Below are 22838 nucleotides of genomic sequence, written 5' to 3'. Positions count from 1 at the left end.
CCACACTGGCTTAATTTTTTTTCACTCTGTCTGCTGAGATGGACATCGGTACTGCTTAGACCCACCTTTTTTTTTCTCTTGCCTCCGTGGTATTGCTATCTGAGATCCCCCTTACTCCTTTTACTATTAATAAACTTCAGGATGCCACAGCAACATCCAAGAGTCAAATGTACTGCACTTTGCATCAGCACTTTGAGCTGTGCAGATACCCCGGATACACGTCCTCCTTGTTGCTGCCCTCTGAGAGACAAGACACAAGGGAGCCACATTAATAAAAAGGAAAGAATCCACAAGAGGACGTTTACAATTAATAACAACAAAGAAGCTCCCATCTCTCATAGCTGATCTCCAGTTCCTTCAGAAAAAGTAAGCACATCAATAATCAATTCAATTTTCTTGAGTAACTAGAGACTAGCCAATTATGTTCCAAGGAAATGGTACTTTTTTTTTAAAAAAAAAATTTAAATAAATAAGCAAAATCCTTTTGGGCACTGTAGCTCACCAGCTGAAACCGAAGATCTGGGCAGTGAATACTGCTGACACTGCAAAGTCATATTCTTGGGTATGAGATGTATGTCGACTGCAGCCAAATGCTTTCTGGGTAATGTGAGATCTGCTTAGACTGTTTTACTAGGCTTATACTCTGCTGCTGACTACCAAGAACTTTTAACGACCTGTTGAAGTTCGTTATTTTTTTCAGAAATCGCAAAATATACATTTGTGAAACATTTTCAGTTGGTAGGGTGATGCATCAGGACTGCTTAGACCCACATTTTGTTTCCTCTTTCTGCCATGTTTTTGCTGTCCGAGATTTGTACTATATCTATTAATTGAAATATAAACTAGGGGTTTATGGAGTGTTTTTTTTCTGTAAATCAGGCAGTTACACTAAGGACTACATTCCTCCATGGGAAAAGAGCTAAGTAGCAGTAGGAGTGTAACTATTCCTGGCAAAACTGGTAACCTTGCTGTAATTCTAACCCTAATACTGTTGGCAGTCTTTTTGCAGGGAACATATTCCCAGATAAATAAAGAAGACACAATGTTGTTGATTTAATCTACATTACCTACATAACCCAAAATATACCTAACTCTTCCTTCTGGTTTTCCTTTTGCTCATTGATGTCCTTTGTAACTTTAATGCGTTGGTGAAATTATAGGAAGTATTTTTTTCATAAATAATCTTGATATTCAGTTAGCATGAACATTATTATTACTATTGCTGATTCCTCTGCAAGGAAAATCCAATATTATATAACTGTGTATCATATAAATAGTGATAGATGGTATGACTGATTCCATTTTGGAGGGTCACTTAGATGCAGTTAGTAAAGATTTAAAACCCTTTATTTCAGTCTTGTTTTCTTCTGTAACATTAAAAAGGTTCCAGAAGTGGGACACCACTTCAGGCTCCTGCTTGTATGTCTAATAAATAAAAACTAATTGAGAGCTTATTAATTAGCTCACAGCTAATCTAGTCTTATTTTTTAAGGTAGTCCTGTTGGCCAAATATTTCCAGTGTCACATTTCCTGCTCCCCTGGAGACTTGGCAGAGCAATTATTGTACATTGTGTATACATGCTTGGGCAGACCCATTTGGCATGTTCTGTAGAGCACAGATTAAAAAAATAAAACTGGATATGAAACTCCCATATGCAATATATGTTTTGGAAACACAGTGTACTCTATGATAGGAACATTAAATCCTGCATTTAATAAATTTGCAATTTGCAATCAAACATATTAAACAAATTGCATATTCCTTCAGTGGTTCTCTTTAATCTGGTATTTTATTTTCTGTTCCAGTCTTGATTAATGTTTGTTGGGTTGCAATGTTACTATGTCCCTTGAACGGTAGCCATAACTTTAATGCCAATAAATTTAAACCCCATCAGGGCAAGCCCATCGGAGCCTTCTGGTGACATTTTAAACCGCTCCTGTGTCAGTAATGACGTTTTTATTGACCACTTTGGATTAAAAATAGTCTCTAGGTTTGTCCTATTTGCACTAGCTGAGCTAATGGGCATTAGAGATCCCAAAAAGGGAACGTGTAATAATGCAAATGATGTGTCTCTGATAATGAAAACATCTCCAGTTCCAGACTAAGTAAATTAAACCAGGACACGGTTGTTAGGTGTAGTAAAATTTTCGTTACAAGCCTGCAGTAAAGGATAAAGACGTGGATGCCTTCAGTTATGTTTTCAATGTTCTCACAAGTAACCTATGTCACGAAAGCTCTCTTTTCTACATCTGCCCTGCCTGTGCCATCACAATGTGTCATACTTAAGAGTTAAAAGAAACATACCTTATTATATCCAGGAACTACATAATTGCAAGTTAAAACTCATTTTTGTTGTACTCTAAAATTAGAGGACATGGCAGGTGTGTCAGGAGACATAGAGTGCCTTGTGGTAGACTTGGGCAGTTGCATTTGCAGTTTGTTGCAGCGACTTACTGTACTTACAGGGAGTGTGGATGTATCTACAGGGAGTGTTGGGGTCAACACTGCTACTGGGTCCTGGTACCTTATAGAGTCCCTTGGGAACAAATAATTTTTCCACAAAAAGATACAATTGTTCTATGTTCAGGGGTTCTTATTGATGGATTTAAGGGGTTGGAATAAAAAAGTGTCCTAAACAATATTTTGCAATCTAGTTATTAAAGGATATGGATGGTAAGTATATGTTCTGGGCTTGACTGCAGCTGAGCAGTCATCTACCACCATGTTGTACGCTGCCAAACACATATTAAAGGGACTGTTCAACTTTTAGTATGATGTAGATATGATTCGGAGACAATTTGCAATTGGTTTTAATTTTTAAGCTTTTAAATGAGCAGCTCTCCAGTTTGCAGTATCAGCAGGTTGTTAGGGCCTAAATTTCCCTAGCAACCATGTACTGATTTGAATACGAGACTGGAATATGAATAGGAGAGGGCTTGAATCAAAAGATATGTAATCAGAATTAGCAACAACAATCAATTTGTAGCCTTGTTGAGCATTTGTTTTTTACATGGGGTCAGTGACCCCCATTTGAAAGCTGTAAAAATTCAGAAGATGAAGGCAAATAATTAAAAAAAAAAATGAAGACCAATTGAAACGTTTCTTAGAAACGAGCATTCTTAAACATACCAAAAGTCAACCACCCCTTCAACAGCTGCTGATATACTGTGAGCTAAACTGATTGTTAAGTCCAGAGGAACCTAAAGGGAAGTACACCCTTATCTCTTCTGACTGGATAAATAACATGTCACACAGATATGGATCATCAGAAGAAGACGATCGGATTCTACACCTTTTGGTGAAAACAGTCTGACGATGGCCAGTCACACACGGATTGAGGAATTATTAATCCTATCATCCTGCAATTTGTCTTCTTGAATGATAGTATATGAAAAACAAATTGTGTACATTTTCACTTTTGAACATATTCAGAAAAACCTATAAAAGACAGAAAAAATTTAATAATGCTAAATCAGGCCTCTAAATAATTAAATGAGAAGGAAACCCTAAAAATGCCATGTTTTAATATGCTGAACTTATTGCAACAGCCAAAAGTTTCAACTTCTCAATTGCAGTAATGATCCAGGACTTCAAATTTGTCACAGGGGGTCACCATCTTGCAAAGTGTCTGCGACACTCACATGCTCAGTGGGCTCTGAGCAGCTGTTGAGAAACTAAGCTTAGGGGTTGTCACAAATTATCAAGCAGAAGATTTGGCCTGTCATACAAGCTGGTTGGCCTGTCATACAAGCTGATGCTACAGGGCTGATTAACAAATTCTGATTAGGGATGCACCGAATCCACTATTTTGGATTCGGCCGAATACCGAACCGAACCCTAATTTGCATATGCAAATTAGGGGTGGGAAGGGGAAAACATTTTTTACTTCCTTGTTTTGTGACAAAAAGTCACTCGATTTCCCTCCCTGCCCCTAGTTTGCATTTGGTTCGGCCAGGCAGAAGGATTCGGCCAAATCCAAATCCTGCTGAAAAAGGCCGAATCCTGGATTCGGTGCATCCCTAATTCTGATGCTAGTTGCATTGGTTTCTGTGCTGCAATGTAGTAATTATCCATATTAATTACTAATCAGCCTTTTACTGTGACATTTACTGTATATTCTATGTGTACTGTATATTTTGGGTCAGTCCCTAAGCTCAGTAACCGACAGCAGCACAGAGCATGTGCAGTGAATCAGCAGAAAAGAAGATGAGGAGCTACTGGGGCATCTTTGGAGACACAGATCTTTACAGCTAAAGGGCTGTGGTTGTCTTGGGCTGGTACAGAAGCCCAAAACATAACGTACATTTCTATCTTACTTCTTTAGTTTAACTTTCCTTGTCCTTTAAAGCAAATGTTTTCATTGTAGGAAGAGTTGACACAGAGAATCTGTCACATACAGACCTAATGACCTCAAGTGCTCTGTCTGTTGCCCAGCTTTCATTATGTTTCAGCACTATAATTGCCCAGATACAAACTTTTCTTGATGATATACCCAACAGCTTCAATTCATTCCCTGTAATAAATTTCATCACTGATACCTCGATCAAAGGAGTTTTGCGCTGGACACTGTGCAAAGCTGGAAATGACTAAACAAGTGTGAAGGTGTAGAAATAATCCCTGGAACTCTCATATACCCCAGGGACAGACATACCATACTAGCTTCACAAAGGCCTTGTGGATTAGGGGGCCCTGGAGGGCCTCGGGAAGAAAACTATATAATTTTTAGTGAAATTAAATGGCATTGTTCTTTCCTTGGCACGTTTTTAATTGGTCTTCATTTTTTTTACTTATTCACTTTTTCTGCTTCTTTCCAGTTGGGGGGTCACTGACCCCAGAAGCCAAAAATCTGTTGATTGACAAGACTACATTTTTATTGTTATAGCCCTCTCCTATTCATCTTTCTGCCTTTCATTCAAACCACTACCTAGTTGTTAGGGTACATCAGACCATACTGAACAAATTCAAAGATCACAAACCATGTTAAACCAATTGCAAATTGTTTTAGAATATCAGTATTATACAAAAGTTAATTTAAAGGTGAACCACCCCTTTAAATAGTAAAATCAGTTCTGATGAATTGGAACTTTTGAAAGATCAAAAAATTTCAAAATGTCAGGAAACTGCAAAGGCACCAAATTCAGCATTCAGTTCGGTATTCAGCCAAATCCCAGGATTTTTTACAGGATTTAGATTAATCCAAATCCCAGGTGTTTCAGATGAACTGAATCCAAACTAAAATATCTTTTGACTTTAAAAGAAAAATGATTTAATAATCATTAAGGGGTAGGTGCCCATTTCCTGTCTTTTGTTGAAAAACACACCTTAGGGATGCACCATATCCACTTTTTTAGGATTTGACTGAATCCCGAATACAAGATTCAGGCGAATACGGAACTGAATCTAAACCCTAGTCTGCATATGTAAATTAGGGAAATGAGGGAGAAAGAAAACCGAATGCTGCTCACGCAGTTAAACATTTCTCAACTTCCTTGTTTGTATGACAAAATGTCATGCATTTTTTTTTTGGTTTCAAATTCAGTTCGGTCAGGCAATAGGATTCGGACAAATCCGAATCACGCAAAAATATCTAGGCCGAATCCTGAACCAAATCCTGGATTCAGTGCATCCCAAATAATCCCTATCAGTATCTTGCGGGCATGTTCAGCAGCTTCTTAATGGTCTAATTTGGCTCTCAGGGATTGAGAACAACATGCAAAGTACAGTAAAATTTCACATTTTAACTATACTTGATCTACTTATTATACTTGATACTACCAAGATCCACCACAAGTCCTGCCCATTTTGAGACCCATGAATTGTGTCTTTCCATCTTGGGGTGCCACTCTGTCAAGAGGCCCCTGCCTGCAGTACCCTCTGCACTCTCTGATGGCAGATCTGTGAAAAATAAATCTCAATAAAAATCTCAGTATCCAAATGGGGCTATGCTTTTGTTATGAATGATATGCATTCTTAATAATTAATGTAAAATTCATCACACATTGTTACTGTTGTATACAGATAACACATATAGTGAATATTAGCATTATTTTTGTGCTGTTTCTAGATACAAGTAACGCATTAATGCTGCTGACAGTAATTATTAGTATGATTGTTATTCATGGCTTCTTTGATTTAAGGAATTAAGAATTTGTTGTAATGCCACTGGCAGGAACCCCAGCTCCAAACAAGAGGAAAAAGTCAACCAAAGTCATCATGGCGATAAATCGTGAGTTTTTCATCACAGATTGGGATACCGAATAGTCCTAAGAGTAAAAGCATGTGTCATTCTTATTGGACTGATTGTTATATTCCTGTATGGTATTCTATATGCACTTTTGTAATATGTAGCCAAAAGAGTGGACTTTAGGGAAATTATAGTAAAGGGAGTATATGCTTATTTATAAGTAAGTTTCTTTTCAGTTCCCTTCAACTAAGTGATATGCTTAATATATGTTCTGACTCATATGTAAGAATGGAAGCTGCTCTATCCTCTAATGCCCCAGAATTTGTCTCTGCTAATACAAAAATAGTGCTTGGCCAACAGGGATGGGCACCCTAGGGAAGCCACCTGGGAGTCATCTGTCCCCGATACCCACCTACACTCGCAGTGAACATTAGAAATATCCGCCACCATCCTGCTCCAAAGGTACAGATAAGCCAACACAAGGACTAAGCAGGTAGAAGAAGTATGTTCTTTGTGCCCCCTGCTGTTGCACTCTAATCATGTACCTCTTCTGCCTACCCCCAATTCCAGCCCAATACACCACCACGGGTCTATCAATTACAATTCTTGTTTGTGCCATTATTTAGTCAGTGTTTACTGTGGTAATCTGGTTATTCTGTGATGTGCATTATCAATGTGTCACCCAGGCAGCTCACACAATGTGACCAAATGAAGCCTGTGATTGACAGAAAGCCCAGTTAGAAGACAATATAGCCCACACATATATAGAAAAGAGGAAAAATAAATGTATATTATAAATAATGTATATACAGTATTCCCTTTAATGGTAACAGCTGCCATAAATAACTTGCATGTGGGTCACTGTCATTACAACGAATCTGCTTGTATTCTTGCTAGAAGATGAGCCCAGATCCATGTTGCTTCTTAGCCACCAAACTCACTATGTGTGTGATTTCCATCACTTAAAAGAAAACTATACCCCCCAAGCCATGTAGGGCTCTATAAAGATATATTGCTTAAAACAGCTCATGTAAAACTCTGCTTCATGCAAATAAACAATTTTCATAATAATATACTTTATTAGTAGTATGTGCCATTGGGTAATCATAAATATAAAACTGCCATTTTAAAAAATAAGGACAGCCCCCTGGGATCATATGTTTCACTGTGCACACAAACTAACTATACATGTTAGGTCACATGAGCCAGACAGACAGAGTTCTGTCTTTTGCTTCCACACTTCTTCTTGTTACAGTTAAATTTGTAGTATTTCGGTCAGCTGATCTCTGATGCAGCACACAGACCATCACAAAATGGTGGTTCAAGGTGAGAGATGTAAAAGTCAATATTTACTTAAATATTTATATCGGTATCACATGATTCTTTAATATGCCACTTAATTTGATATAAACTGTTGCTCAAGAATTCCTTTTGGGGGTATAGTTTTCCTTTAATTAAGCATGGTTGCTTTTGAGCATTGTTTTTGCTTGATTTTACCCTGCAATAGTTTGGTTTGTGAGTTTGCATACACACAAAAATAATTCATAGTTTTTAGTACTATAAGGGATTCCCTTGGTTTTTTTGAGGTGTCCCTGTCTATATGCTCACTACGGATGCACAATGCCCACAGACCACACCTCCAAAATGTTGGTACGTTTATGGATCACATTCGTCTTTGCAGGTGAAAAGGTTTGTTTTTTTTCCTTTTGCTTTCTACTAGTATGCCTGTCTTTCTGGCTGTTTATCTGAAAGTTTCATTAACACTAACAACAGTCCTCCTATTGTGTTATAATAAACAAACAATAAGCCAAAAGGATGCATGGCTTAGCATATGGGTCAGTGTGACATCATTCAGGGGTAAGATGAATTTGGCAGTAAATGGATCTCTCCAAAGGAAAGAAAACTGCAAATAACAACAATAACAACACCCTAACCCCACCACCTCTTACCTCTTCTCCATAGAGTGTAATAACCTCACACTGTCTTTGCTTAACTGGCTGAGAACACACTGCTTGTGGTGGCTGTTACCTAGAGAAGACATGGTGGGCGGAGGGCTTGAATGACTGGCATCCTAAATGGATGGGGAAAAGGTCCCTGCAAGTAAGAGGCAGACCATAATAGTTTCTAAAGCAAAAGAAGCATGTATATCTATGTTTGTAAAATAAATATACATTTGTTTTTAAAAGTTCAGTTTTTAGGAGTTCAGGTACTAAACATTTAAATATTGAAAAAAACAAGGTTTTGCCATCAATATAAATTTCTGCTAACGTACTTTAATTAAAAGGTATAGGCAGTGGCAAAACTACTGCAGGTATGACTGCACCAGGGCCCACACTCCCTCGGGGCCTGCCGGCAATTCACGAGTGAATCAGCCGCAAAAAATTACTTTTGGAGAGGTGTGGGGTGGCCCAGCTGCATGGCCTGCACCTGGGCCCCGCAGGGGTAGTTACGTCATTGGGTACAGGTATAGGCTCTATTGGTTGGAATGCTTGGGACCTGGGATAAGGATATTCCTGTAATTAGATCTCCCTAAACTAGGCGGCTAGGGTTCCCACATTAACATATTGGTGGTTAGGCCCCCCCATTAAAAAAAACATTTGTGGTCAGGCTCCCCCCCATTAAAAAAAAACATTTGTGGTCAGGCCCCCCCCATTAAAAAAAAAAATTGTGGTCAGGGCCCCCCATTAAAAAATATTGGTGGCTAGGACCCCACATGGTAAAAAAAAAATTGGTGGCCAGGACCCCCCCCCCCACGTTATAAGAAAATTAGTGGTCAGAGCCCCCTTAAATGTCCATGTAAAAAAACTTGCCCCCTCCAGAAGTTTAAAAAAAAAAATTGGTGCCCACCACACAACAGGGACCACAAAGGGTTACCTTTAGAGAGGCCCTGCAATGTTACACTTACTTCATTAGCAGAGCCAACCTGCTGTCAGCGAGCTGCCAACTACAGAAGGGAGGAGGTGAGCACAGGTGACTGCATCTTCTTCCAGTGACAGCATTTTCTTCCCTTATTAGTCACAGAATTTCAAGTCCCGGTAAAGCTGCATGGTGATTGGATGAGCAGGAGGCGAAGTTCAAACCTCAGCTTCCAATCCCTCAGCAGCTCAACCGGGACTTAAACTCTGACCAATAAGGGAAAGTAATAGACAGAAGATACCTCCCCCTGTGCTCCCGCCCTGCCTTCCTGAAGTCGGCAGCTCTCACCAAGCAGGGGGGCCCAGCTAATCAAGTAAGTGTGGTGTGGCCAGGCCCTCCTTACCCTTGGGCCCCCTACAACTCCTTGCCCCTGATGGTGGCCCTGAGTTTAGTTACCATCAAGTACACTTACAGAGAAAAGATTTTTAAAAATTAAACATATTTGCTTAAAATGAACTCTATGGGAGATGGTCTTCCTGTAAGTCAGAGCTTTCTGGATAAGAGGTTTCTGTATAATTCTAAACCTGTACTGTTTAATTATTACAGAGAAAATACAAAACTGGAAAAAATGACAAATCTCTTGTTTATAAAGCATTGGAATGCCAATGCTATAATGCCAAGCTTTCTGTATAATGGGGTAACGAAGAATAGTTTCCATGCCTGTCCCAGCATAGGTATTCCTCCATACTATGCGAATTCTGCAAGAACAATAGAAGACATAGCGGACTTTGAAATGTACATGGAAATTGGAGTTACATGCTGGTAGAATTTCTTGTATAACTTCACAGTCCAGGACTGTCATATTATATGTTCCCTAGATTGAATACAAAAAGTAAAGAAATAATATTTGTGTTGTGACAGAAGTTGAATAGTGTAGGATAAACCAGCGTAGGGGGTTCTTCACAGTCAGGACAATGAGGTTGTGGAATGCACTGCCGGGTGATGTTGTGATGGACAGACATAATATCAAAGGCTATTGTGATACGAAACTCTATAGTTAGTATAAGTATGGGTATATAGAATTTATGTGAAAGTAGGGAGGGGTGTGTGTATGGATGCTGGGTTTTCATTCGGAGGGGTTGAACTTGGTGGACTTTGTCTTTTTTCAACCCAATTTAACTATGTTAATATGTTAACCATCAAAATGTTGATCTTGTTCTATATTTTAGCATCAAGAGAAGGAGAGATAGAAATCTCCAAACTGAATTTAGGGAAAAAGATCAGTATTCCCAGGGATATCATGCTGGAAGAACTCTCCTTGCTCAGTAACAAAGGATCGAAGATGTTTAAACTTCGTCAAAAGAGGGTGGAAAAATTTATCTATGAAAACAACCCTGATGTATTTTCTGACAATTCTTTGGTAAGACAAATAAACAGTTTAAAGGAATTAAATTTTAGTTGTACTAAATGATTCATTCAAATAAGCAATGTTTTAAGAGGTTATTCAGAGGGGAATTAAAACCCCCATTAAACAAATGCACTTTTGCAATTTACATTTTTTATTCCTTTCAGTTTTCATGATATTAGCAATTTTATAGTGCTAATATCATGAATTTTCAACAGTTACTCCCCCTGATGTTGTGTCTGGAAGGTTCAAGGAAACTTTCAGTTACTATCAGCTCAGTTCTATAGCTCCTTTATACTAATTTAATATAAGCAGCTGACAAAGAGCGATAGAACTGAGCAGAAAAGCGTCAGATGATGATTTCTGCATCCGCAACTTAAAGGGGAACTCTGCCTTCCAAACAAAAATTTGATAAAGAGGCCCACATAACACAGAAACCCCTAATATACCCATCACAGTTACCTGTTTCTTCAAAAAGTATGAATAAATGCCATTTTCTATGCTGAAATTCATCTAATAGTTCTTCTCTTTCTGCATCATTTGAAACCCTGGCAGTGAAGGAGGTACTAAACACTGATGTTACAAATTGTAACCACCTCTCCACAGCTCATAGACAGCATGCAGGAACTACATAACCCACAATGCATTTCACTGTGATATTCAGTTCCTTTTTGAAATCACGTAAGCAGGGAATTGTGGGGTTTGGAGGATGCAGGCTGAGGACAGATGGCTGTTGATACAAAGTATTAGTACTCAGCCAGCTCAGCAAAGTATTTAGACAGATCAGCAGGAGAGCAGGGGGCTAGGCTTAGAGAACTGTTTCAAACCATTAAAAATCATGAAAAGTCTGCATTATTTTTAAAGTAGAAGGAAAGCTACTGAAGCATTTTATTGCCAATAGATTAGCCATAATAGTGCAAGCTATAACACTATATTTACTCTGCAAAATGCTTTACCATACGTGAGTAAACAGCTCTTGAAGTGTTCTCCGTTTGTTCAGGATAGCAACTGCCATATTGGCTTGGTGTGACATCACTTCCTGCCTGAGACTCTCCCTGCTCACTCATAGCTCTGGGCCCAGATTACAGCAAGGAGGGGAGAGGAGCAAACTGAGCATGCTCAAGGCTGTGCCCTGGAGGTTTGTGCTGAAAACAGGAAGTCTAATACCGAAGCCCATGTGTACACAATAGAAGGAAAGAAATGTGCTGTTTCAGAGGACTCACAGCAGCATTACTTTGAGGGTTTAATAGTGTATTTATATAGACCTTTCTAATAAAGCTTACTTAATTTTAGCCTTTCCTTCTCCTTTAATTGCTGTATATTGCAAAGTTCTTGAAATTATGATGTGTTGTTTGGATGCAATATGAGATCTTAGGATAGGGAGTGTTATGGCAATGGTTAGGTGGGTTGTCAAGGCCTTGCAGTGTAGAGGAAGTGTAAGTAGCAGAAGCAAAGTGTTTCAATGACAAAAGATAGTGTAGGTCCACGCTATAAAAGTTCAAAGCCTGCTTGATAGGAATGTGAAACTCTGAGAAAGGTGTCAGACAAAACACGCCAGGCTGTGAAATCACCTATTTGTGCCCAACCGGAGAACACATTGCAAAGTGGAGATGCCAGCGTTACTGCCACATGTGGTAGTGACATCAATCTCAACAGACATTTAATGAGAAATGCTTTTTAAAGCTTCATACAAATGTGATTGCAATTTTATTTAGAAATAAATACAATTTTACGTTATAAGTGCCCTTACTGCCCTGTAATCTGTAAAGTTATATTAAAGTTCAATTAAGGTGGACCTGTACTCACACATGGCTTATAAGTAAACACCCATTATACTTTAAGGTGGCTGGCCATAGATGAAACAATTATGAATTTTCCTGGAAAAGATCTTTCCAAGAAAGATTGTTTGTTTCAACACACACTTATCGAGCTGAATCGTCAGATATGCCGACTAGGGATGGGCGAATTTTTTTGCCTTGCTTTGCCGCAAAAATGATGCCCATAGACTTGTATGGCGTTTTGCGTCCAAAAAAAAAAACAAATTTTGCCGTGCAACAACATTTCTTTAATGGGCGTCTGCGACATTTCGACGGCTGCAAATTTTTAACGAAACAGGTTAAATTCGCCCATCCCTAATGCCCACCTTGAGGTGGGTGACATCGGCTGATCAGATCGTGGGCCCTAGGGCCCAATGATCGAATCACAATGAGAAGAATAAGGACAGTTGGATTAAGGGCCACATCAACAAACCCATGTGGTTCTCAATCTGTGGGGATTTTTAAACCAGCCTGATCGACATCTGGCCCACTTTACCAGCCGGTCACTGCAAAATCACCATACATATGTGCGCGCTCGTGCACATGGGCACAGTGGGGGGCGGCAAAAACAGTGTGCGCAGTCCGACCCTGGCCCCATACACTGCCCAATAAACTGCCGATTTAATCCATCTGTAGTTTATATCTGCTCATGTATGAGCAGCATTTACTCATTTCACAGGATGTTGTTCACTATAAAATTCAAATTTCTTTTCTCAAGAAAGTGAAACAAGCCATTTCTCATAAATCTGAGATACTGAGAATACCATGCCAAAGCATCGAATATTGTCAGACTTGGGTGTCCAGAACTAAATAGGGCGACAGAGGAGGGAGGAGTTTGTATACTGATAATCAGGGGCTTTTCTAGACCATTTGCCTCCCTGAGGCAGCCTTTACTTTGCCGCCCCCTTGAGGAGCTTCTGTGCGCATTGAGAGTGGGGTGGATCACCAACTTAAAAATTGAAATTTCAGCTCATAAATTTACCAGGAGCTACATTTTGCAGAGTTTCTCAGCTCTCCTCATGACAGCAGCATCCCTGGTTGATAATATAAGTATCTACCTTGCAAGGACCAAACATGGGGTAGCTTCAGTTCCCCAGTTGCCCTGTGTGCTCAACAAATAAATAAACTGATTTTCTTTATGAAAAAAAAGCAAAAAGTATGTTCCACAGCCCTATTTCGTGAACTCATGTTGAACAAGGGAGCGGCGGTATACTGCCCCTTTAAGTTGACTAATTACACCTAATATATTCCCAGGAGGCAGGGACATGAACAGAAAGCTGAGTTTGGAAGTTGTCTAAGAATAAAGCAGCATAACTAGAGGCTGAGAGTCAGTGATACTAAAGAAGTAATCCTGCTGTGGTTCAGGGAGCTCCCTTTCAGGATATTGGAAATAGAAACACATGTGTTGGCCTCAATCATTTGCTTTAGATAACCTGGGGGCCGGAAGATATTCAACCTTTCCTTTTGGTGCCACCAAAGTACTAGCAGATTCACTTCAGTGAGACTAATGATAATAGCACCAAATGAATCTGCTGGGAACAGAAATGAAGGCTTATTGAAATTTACTTGTGAAAATATAATAAGGTGATGTGAATGATATGGGCTGTCTATAACAGAAAATATTAGGGCTAAATATAGAGTTACCTTTTATACAGCAGATAGATGGGATCTAAGCAATTTTGCAATTTGTATTCATTTTAGCTTTCTTGTTTTTTTTGTTTTTTTTATATATTATTTGCATTTCTGTTCTGTCGCTCTCCAGCCTGTAACTGATTGTGCTATATGGATGTCAATATTTGTGACTGTGGAAAAAATTATTAACTGTTATTTTTATTGCTTATCTTTCTGTATGGGCACTCTCCTATTCATGCTTTATTCAAACAAATGCTTGCTTTCTATGGTCAACACGCATAGCAGCAAGATAGCAGCATACATGTAAAAAAAATATGTGCAAAAAATAAGGGGGGAAGCATGCAGTCACACAAATAAAACAAGTTGTCTTAAAAGGGCTAAAGGCTAATTTTACAAATTCTTGTGCTTGGCGAGAATTCCATTCTTATTTTCCAACAATTTTTATTGATACAAAAGGATAGACATTACAATCATGTACATTGAGCTAAAGAAGCCCAGTAGGTATACAGTATAAAGTAGTAGCACATGAGTCTGCAGCAGATGTAAGTTTGTGCAGATATCATAACAGTTACACTACTATCCAAAGTCATTCACAATGAACAAAAACATAAAACACACACCAGATATCATAAAAAAAAAAAAAAGAAATAAATAAAATTACACATGTACTGACCCCATTGACTATATGCCTCAGACGTGTATCAAACTCTCACACTAATGCTATATGTAGACAAGCAGAGCATGAAATAGCAAGTAACAAAACATGTATCTAGATAGAGCTGATTCGGCAGCCCGAGAATTCCATTCTTAATCATGAATAGTTGACCAAGAAATGCCTCTGTCAAAATATAAGTTTAATAGGTTTATCTTTTCAGATAAGTAATGTTTACAGTACAGCATGATCTCCCGTGCCCATATATTTTACAAAACATTTATTTAAAACAAAACGTAGAAACAGAACTTCAAACCTACTTGATATGGTTTGTTTTCACTTTAAGCATGCAAAGTAAAGTGGCAGTATCAATAAACTATCCATATCATCCTCAGGACATGAGGGGATGAGGTATATGTGGGGGGCTTGGAGCTTTCAAGTTACACAACTGTGCAGGTTCATTTTTTATCATCTCACAACATTGCAGAATGCATCAGGAACTGCCAAAAGAGAAATATTTAACTAAGAAGTTATATGTTGTCTGATTATTATCAAAAGCCCATAGTAGCCAATCAGATGTTTGTGTTCAGACAGCTGACCAGTAAATGCTACCAGCTGATTGGTTGCCACGTGTTACTAGAAAAGTAGAAATTGCCTCTCTGAGTAGAACTCTGTTTAGACGGCAAAATATCTCAAAATTCACAGGGAAATATGACTTAGTGACATGATCTAGCTTGTAACAGCCATAGAATGAAATCATATTTCAGTGTGGACTCCTAGGACTACACTGAAATCTGCCCAGTCTAGAGTTCATCATTGGTGGGGGTTATAAAGCCCAATGCATATGCATTGTAAAAAGATCTTTTTTGTAGCCAGGCTGAATCCTTAGCTCCAGAGTAGCATCTCCTCGAGACACCCCAGTTCATTTATCTCCAATGCATAGTCTATCAGGGTTATTTAGAAAAACAAACATTTTCCCTTTCCCTATAACCAACACCAGCCAATCAGATATTTGCAATGTCGCTCTTGTAACTGCAATACACCATTTAACACAAATTTTGGCCATCATTGAATACACCGCCTGGTCCTGTTTGATACAGACAAGCCTACCAAAAGGTGTCCTTTTGATGGGTAAAGTCACAAGCTTAGTAGTGCTAAGGGTTGCAAATGTGTGCCCCTTAGGACTCTTCTCCCATGAAAGCGGTGTTTGGCACCTTGAACTTGATTAAAAATTTGGTACAAGAAGCAGATCACAGCTTGCAAGAGTGCAGGGGACAGGGGTTAGCCTTAGCGAATGATTTTTGATATGAGGACTACAATATTACTGCATATGATAGCTTTACAGGGGAGAAAAAGCTTAATGCAAATAGACATTATCCATGAATACAGATATTTCTTTAAGCCCTTACAGTAGCTTGCCTTAGCCCAAGCTCCATTTTGCTTAGTTAGTATGACCCACCACTCAGGGGGACCAGGTGGATAGTGGACTAATAACTGAGAACCCCAAGGTCAACGGTCCTGCTAAGTAGTATGTGGTCCCATGACCCCTGGGTACCAGTGCTAGGTTTTTCTTAACTGTAAAACTAACCAAACCACATTTGCCTAGTAATAGGATGCTCTAAAATAACAGTTTACAGAATGAAGGGGATACTGACTAATTATAGATAAACAATTGTTAGACATTATCTACAGAACTCATGCCTTGCCCCCTCCCCCAAAGGCAAGTACAACCTTTTTATGGGGTCAGGGGACACTGACCATATGTTGGGGGATCCCAAAAAGTCTGATATCAAGTGCTCTAATTGTATGAACCAGGGATACTGCGGGGTGACAATACGTCTGCCAAAAAAGAGGTTTAAGGGGACCCGTCACCCAAAAATATTATTCATAATCCTATTTTATCACATCAGTCAAGCAAAATGAACTTTAATTAGACTATATAAAGTATTTGAATCTTGTTTCCTTCAGTCTGGGAACTCATAATTATAGCAAGCAGGCAGGAGCCATTTGTGGACACTTATTATGACAAGACTTGCATCAGCTCAGAATCTTGTTTGTGCACCAGAAAGGGGACCTGATGTCCATCCCCATGCACTGGCTACACAATTAAACGGTGAAGAGAACGGGGAATGTGGGGAGAGCAACAGCTATGAATGTTTTAATAAAAAATAGAAATTGGATTTTATGTTTAATTTGAAAAGGACTTTTATTATACAGCTTTTTGCGTATGGGTGACGGGTCTACTTTAATGTTGATAGCCTCTAGGTCAGTGATCACCAACATGTAGCTTGTGAGCAACATGTTGCTCTCCAACGTCTTAGATGTTGCTCCCAGTGGCCTCAAAGCAGGAGCTTATTTTTGAATTCCGGGCTTGGAGGCAAGTTTTGGTTGTATAAAAACCAGGTGCAGTGTCAAACAAAGCCTCAATGCAGGTTAACAATCCACATAGCGGCTACAAAATGGCCAATCACAGCACTTATTTGGCACCCTAAGAACGTTTTTCATGCTAGTGTTGCTCCCCAACTCCTTTTACTTCTGAATGTTGCTCACAGGTTCAAAAGGTTGGGGATCCCTGATCTAGGTGCTTATTCAGTTAAACAATCTCTCCTGCAAGCAATTTTGTGCTGATCATTTAGAACCTTCAGTGTTATAGCACACTATGATATCCAAGCATCCAACTATTGACCAAGGCAGACAACTACATTTAGGAATACAGAGAAAGGACATTTTATTAGTTTTCCATTTTGCTCTGCAAATAATATAAAAATTTCAGTTTGCTGATTTATACACATTTTTCCTTAAACCTTTCATTCCCCTCCTATTGGCATGTTCTGCTAAGCTGTTCCAGACTTCCAGCAGTCAGGGTTATACAATCCCACTGAGTCTGATGGCTTTTACTTCTTGTATTTCGGTCTATATTTAGCTCTTGGAACAGATGGTCTAGGAGCCAGTATACAGATTTTCAGTGCTTGCAGAGCCTACATTTAAACGGTCTAGAGCAAAATGTGAGTTGTTTGTGGGCAAGAAATCAAAAAACCCTTGAGTAGCATTAGCAAACATTCCAATTGCAGATATTTGGTTGAACTTTGTTGGGCACTAAAGAACAATAGCTGTATTGTGTGACACCTCAGCCCCATAACAATATGGCCTGCACCACTGTCAAAAGCAGCTCTGTTTAATACTGCTTTCGTAGGCTGTATGTAACACTGAATCTGCAATCTTGAAGCTGACATACTAATGAAATTATATGAAATATTAGGAGTCAGCCTTGGAACCCAATAATGGATTTAGAATCTATTGTGTATCTCATTCTAATTGCTATTTATCTTTTGTAACAAGCATAGGGTGCTTTTTTTCTGTTCCATCTCATGGGTTTAATTAGCTCAAGCAACATTGTGGTGTGAGAGGATGCACCCTTGCAATATTTTAGGGCAACGTGATTCCCCCTAAAGTAATGCTATCCAAATGTTTCCATATATTGGGCCACACCCAAGAGGTCACTGAAGTTCTTGACCTCAGGGAAAGAGAGTGCAGTTGTTGTGACTCGTTATTTCAGTTCACCTTAAACAAATTCAAACTTTAATGCAGAATATTGTAATAAATCGCTCACTTTTAAAGGGACAAAGTTTCTTTCAGTTGCATATACAATTCTGTGCTTGTTACGGTATAATTGCAGCGATGTGTTCATTTATGGAAAACATTTTTCACCACACTTTTTTTTTATATTTCACTCTACTTCGCCATAGGACCACTTCCAGAAATTCATACCAACTGTTGGTGGGCAGTTAGGGGTTGGAGGCCAGTCAGGTATTGGAGGAGGTGGCTATGGATTGCTACATGGCAGCGGTCAAATGCTGTCCAGTATTTCGGGGGGACATCGTGGATCTGGTGGTCAGCAACCTCCTGTACCTCCACCAAAGCCTGGAAGTAAGAATGCTCTTGGAGGCCAGTCTGGAACTGGAGGAAGTGGTGGAAAAGATTCTGGGGTTGTTGATGGTACTCAAGGAAAAGGTATTCAGCATTATACATATAGTGTTTTAATATTTTATCAATATATTAAGGACATTGATATTGTTTGCACTAAGCTACTAAAAAATGCTCTCCCCTTTAAACAAAATTTGCATTGTTTGTCCATATATTGCAATACATTCAAGCCTGCCAGCTACATCATCCCTTTCCACCACTAGGATCACCTCATTGTATCTGGGAATAATGGGATCTGCAATGTGGAGCTAGCCCCTGCTCCTGAATAGACAAAAACAAGAGGTCATCTGCGCTCCACCCATTGCTCCTGTAGTAACTATAACCATTTTTATGTAATAGGTTATTCAGGAGCAGTGGCCATCTCCGTGTTGTACCTCCCATTATTCCCAGATACAGTCAGGTGATCCCCATGCTGTAGCTGGGAATAATGGGAACTACAACATGGAGCTGGCCACAGCTCCTGAGTAAACTATAACGAAAAGGGGTTATAATTTATACAGGAGCAGTGGCAATGGGTTGAATGCAGAGGACCTCTCGTCTTTGTCTGTATCAATATTATTTATGACAGAGGTGTCAGTAGAAATCATTTATAACCACAACAAATTTTAGGGCCCCATCCATTCACTCAAGAAACCAGGAGCATTTTGTACTTGTAGATATTTGTGGGCCACCCAGGCATCTGACTAATATGTTGCATCTATTGCTATGCCCAAGGTCACTGAGCTGCACATGGTTTCAAATATAAGTATTGGATGCTTTAATAATTTTGCTTATTCTTTTCTATGTTACAGATTCAGACATATGTGTGCATGATCAAGGCCTTTAGCATAAAGAGTGAATGTCAACCAGGAGCAAAGCAAGCTTTCTCCTTTTTAATGAAATCAACAATCCAAAATTTGATAGCATACTAAAAAGGAACAATAATTGTTCAGTGCTTTACATTTTTGCTTGTATCTTACATTTTTAACTTTAAAAAGCAAGAGTGTTACCTAGAAACACAACAGTGAAGTAGTGGTTGCTTTTTGTAATTATACAGTAATTCACATTTAGGGGCAAATTTACTAAAGGGTGAAGTTGCTGTCGCTAGCGAAAATTCGTCATAAATCCAATCTGCAGGGACATTGCCACTTTACTAACAGGCGTAGAGGAAAATTCGCTAGAGTAAGAATACAAGGCTAAAGAAGCTCTGTGCCCTTTTACCAGGCAAATTTAAGCTCAAGCGAAAGAACATTACTACGCAAATTCACTAAAGTGCGAATTTTCCATTATGTTATCCCTATCGCCAGAGTCTGCTGCGCCAGGTTTTACCTGGCGAACTGATAAGATGAAGCTACATCCTCCTCAATCTTATGTCAGTGACATCATATCCTGTATGCCAAAAAGTAATAAAAGTTAAAACGCTGGTGTTTTTTTAATGTGGGATTATGTTTAATCTGTGTATATGTTAAATATATATATGTTTTTTGATTTTTTTAACCATTTGAAGTTTATGCCACATTTGTTTTAGGATTAGCTCATGTTTGTTTTAGGGTGGGCATTAGAGGATCTCTTTTGTCTTTATTTTGCTTCCTTGGATATTTTTAATAAGTGCCCACGTCAAGCCATTTCACCATCATCACTAATAAAGACACATATATGACCTATATGTACCCGCCCTATTCAAATTGACATAATCGTTTAAGTGTGTTAACGAAGTTTCTCTAGGCAGAAATGAATGGTAGAGAACGCTTGCTATGAAAATGCGAAACTTCGCCAGCATTCATCTGCCGAGACATAACTTCCCATTTTGATGAATTAGCATATGAGCTGCAAATTAATGTCTGACGAAGTGGCGTGAAGTGTGCCAGAGCCTTCTGAGCTGAAAAATAGTCCTTTTGTGAATTTCCCTCTTAGTTCCCTTTAGTACCTAAAAAGCCACCAGTTTTTATCCCCCATTACATTGTTTTTCTGCATATCTTTTGAATCTTGCTTAAGCATCCTTTTATTTAGTTTATTCTTAAAGATGTATTGAGAGATGGAGAATCACAGTTCGTACTTTGTAAATCCCAGATCTTAACCTATGGCCCTACAAGAAGTTGAGCTGAACATTTGTGATAATAATGCTTAACGTTTTAACAGTACATTTTCTATATTATTTCAGAAGGCCAGTCTGGTCAGCGGGATGGAGGAAGCGGGAAGCAAATCACTGTCTTTAAGACATACCTCTCACCCTGGGACAAAGCTATGGGTGTTGATCCAAAGCAACCAACAAATATTACTGTTAATTTACTAGAGTTTGGCAAAAAGGCAGACCTTTGCAAATATAAGTCATTTAACAGGTATGGAAAAGAATTCAGTATTGCAAGTTTTGTTTTAAACCAAACAGCCACAAAAAAATGGGATAGTTCTTAGAGTATAACAATATATTTTGAAACTTTAAACAGGCAAGTGGTTCTTTAAGTACCATATATTTGTGGGACCTAGAATACAAGTCATACAATGCAATTATATTTAAAGGCTACTTTTACTCTTGCTTTGTGAACAATTATTTGTCTTTTATATGGCACGTACAGTTACTTTTATTAATTTAAGTATTTTTAATCAAAGCCATCTAAATATTAATATTTGTTCACATATTATTGAATATGACAGTGCCACAAAGGTTTGAGATATGGAATCGGCACAATATCACACACTGCTAATGTTCCAACTATAGAGGAAGCAGACCCTGCAGTTGACCCTGGCATTGTTTAGTTACAAAACTGCTGCCTCCCATAACTTCTATGGAAAACATGTCACCATAGGTAAAGGTGGTTTTGTTCCTAAAAAGCATACAAGAGTCTTGTTCAAGCTTGAAACCCCCTGAACTAGTGGTGACAAGCTGTTTCCATAAGAGTCTATGGGAGGAGGCATTGAGCAGGTGTGAGCAGCCTGAATGTTGCATTATTACATGAAGGGAGAATGCAGATAAGGAGACCCAGCTGCTGTGTTTATAGATAAATAGGCTATTGCCTAGACAACCCACCATATTGCAAGCAAGGACATAATACAGCTTTTTTTTTTAAAATCAGAATATATGTTTTATATGTATATCATTTTGTATATGTAAAACAAAATATAAACCTTACAGCACACAAACAAGTGAGGTGGTTCTCACCAGGCTATATATGACCTCTAGATATCTCTATATTGTGCATGGGAAATCTGAAAATAGCTTAACAACTTTTTTTTAATTTTAGGAGTGCTATGCCTTTTGGTGGGTATGAGAAAGCATCCAAGCTTATGACTTTCCAGATGCCAGATTTTGATGCCGCACCTCCAGAACCTGAGTCTGTGATTGTCATCAATCAAGATATCACCAACAGACCTTCTTTCAACAGGACCCCAATTGGATGGCTAGGATCGGGTGATAACACAAACTACACCATTGATATTGCTGTGCCTGTGGATGGAGAAACAGAAGAACTCTAAACTCATACATCCAAAGAACCATGTTAGCAGTCTGTTGGTGTATTAGAACTAACATATGTGAAAAGTTCCACTGGCCAATGAATCATAACATATTGCAAACACATTGGCGGTTGATCCCTGAAATATCCCTGCATTGCAGTATGCTGTGATGCCATAGAAGCCAATGGCACATGTCATACCTAAACCATCCAAACCATCCAAACCAACTCTTTATATGCCTTGTTTAAAAAATGGGGCAGATCACATTAGACTCACCTATGCCACACTCTAATGTGCCTTTAAAATGCAGCCAAGCTCCTTTATGTATGTTTATGAAATGTTTTATTGTTATGGAGGTATTTGTTCAGCTGGAAGTTAGTCAGAGTTGGAATTGTGAGAGGAAAATAGAATAGACAAGGTAGGGTAGTTGAAGGAAAAAAGCTTCAAGTTTTGTGCACTGTGGCAGCGATAAAAGTCTCCAAATGTCATGCTCTATGGTTGATTTTTTTTCATTAGCGCAATACGTTAAACCTAATAAACCTTTACAACATCAAGAACAAACATATCTACGTTTTTTGACAATGGGAAAACAACACTTTGGGACAAATGTATTCATTTTTGATTGCAATCCAAAATATTTTCTCCTTTACATTATCTGGCAAGTAGGTCATAAACAAGATGATGGTTGAAACAGAATGGTTGGCAGAGAATTTATAAAAAGGTTGTCAGGCTTTCAAAGAGAAATCCATTGATACAGGGGAAAGTGTAGGTGTGTAGCACACCATACAAAAATAAATTGTACAGGTCACACCCATTTTGTCACCACTCAATTAGAACCACACGTATATCATAGCCAGGTATTTTTGTTCTCATGAACT

The 22838-nt window shown here is 38.7% G+C and overlaps 1 protein-coding gene across 1 annotated transcript; it reads left to right on the top strand.

The window, feature by feature from the left end:
* The first annotated feature begins 332 nt into the window (after positions 1 to 332).
* Positions 333 to 22513, top strand: myoz1.L (myozenin 1 L homeolog). Its single transcript, NM_001087033.1, is given in 6 exon segments — positions 333 to 366; positions 6139 to 6227; positions 10271 to 10461; positions 18294 to 18558; positions 20672 to 20849; positions 21750 to 22513. Coding segments are annotated over 5 exon segments (936 nt in total). The 5' UTR covers positions 333 to 366; positions 6139 to 6157; the 3' UTR covers positions 21982 to 22513.
* The last annotated feature ends 325 nt before the right edge of the window (positions 22514 to 22838 follow it).

This window comes from Xenopus laevis, chromosome 7L, assembly GCF_017654675.1.
Source record: "Xenopus laevis strain J_2021 chromosome 7L, Xenopus_laevis_v10.1, whole genome shotgun sequence".
In the NCBI taxonomy this organism is placed as follows: Eukaryota; Metazoa; Chordata; class Amphibia; order Anura; family Pipidae; genus Xenopus; species Xenopus laevis.
The sequence above is the reverse complement of the archived record's forward strand: the minus strand, read 5'-3'. Positions and strand labels throughout refer to the sequence as shown.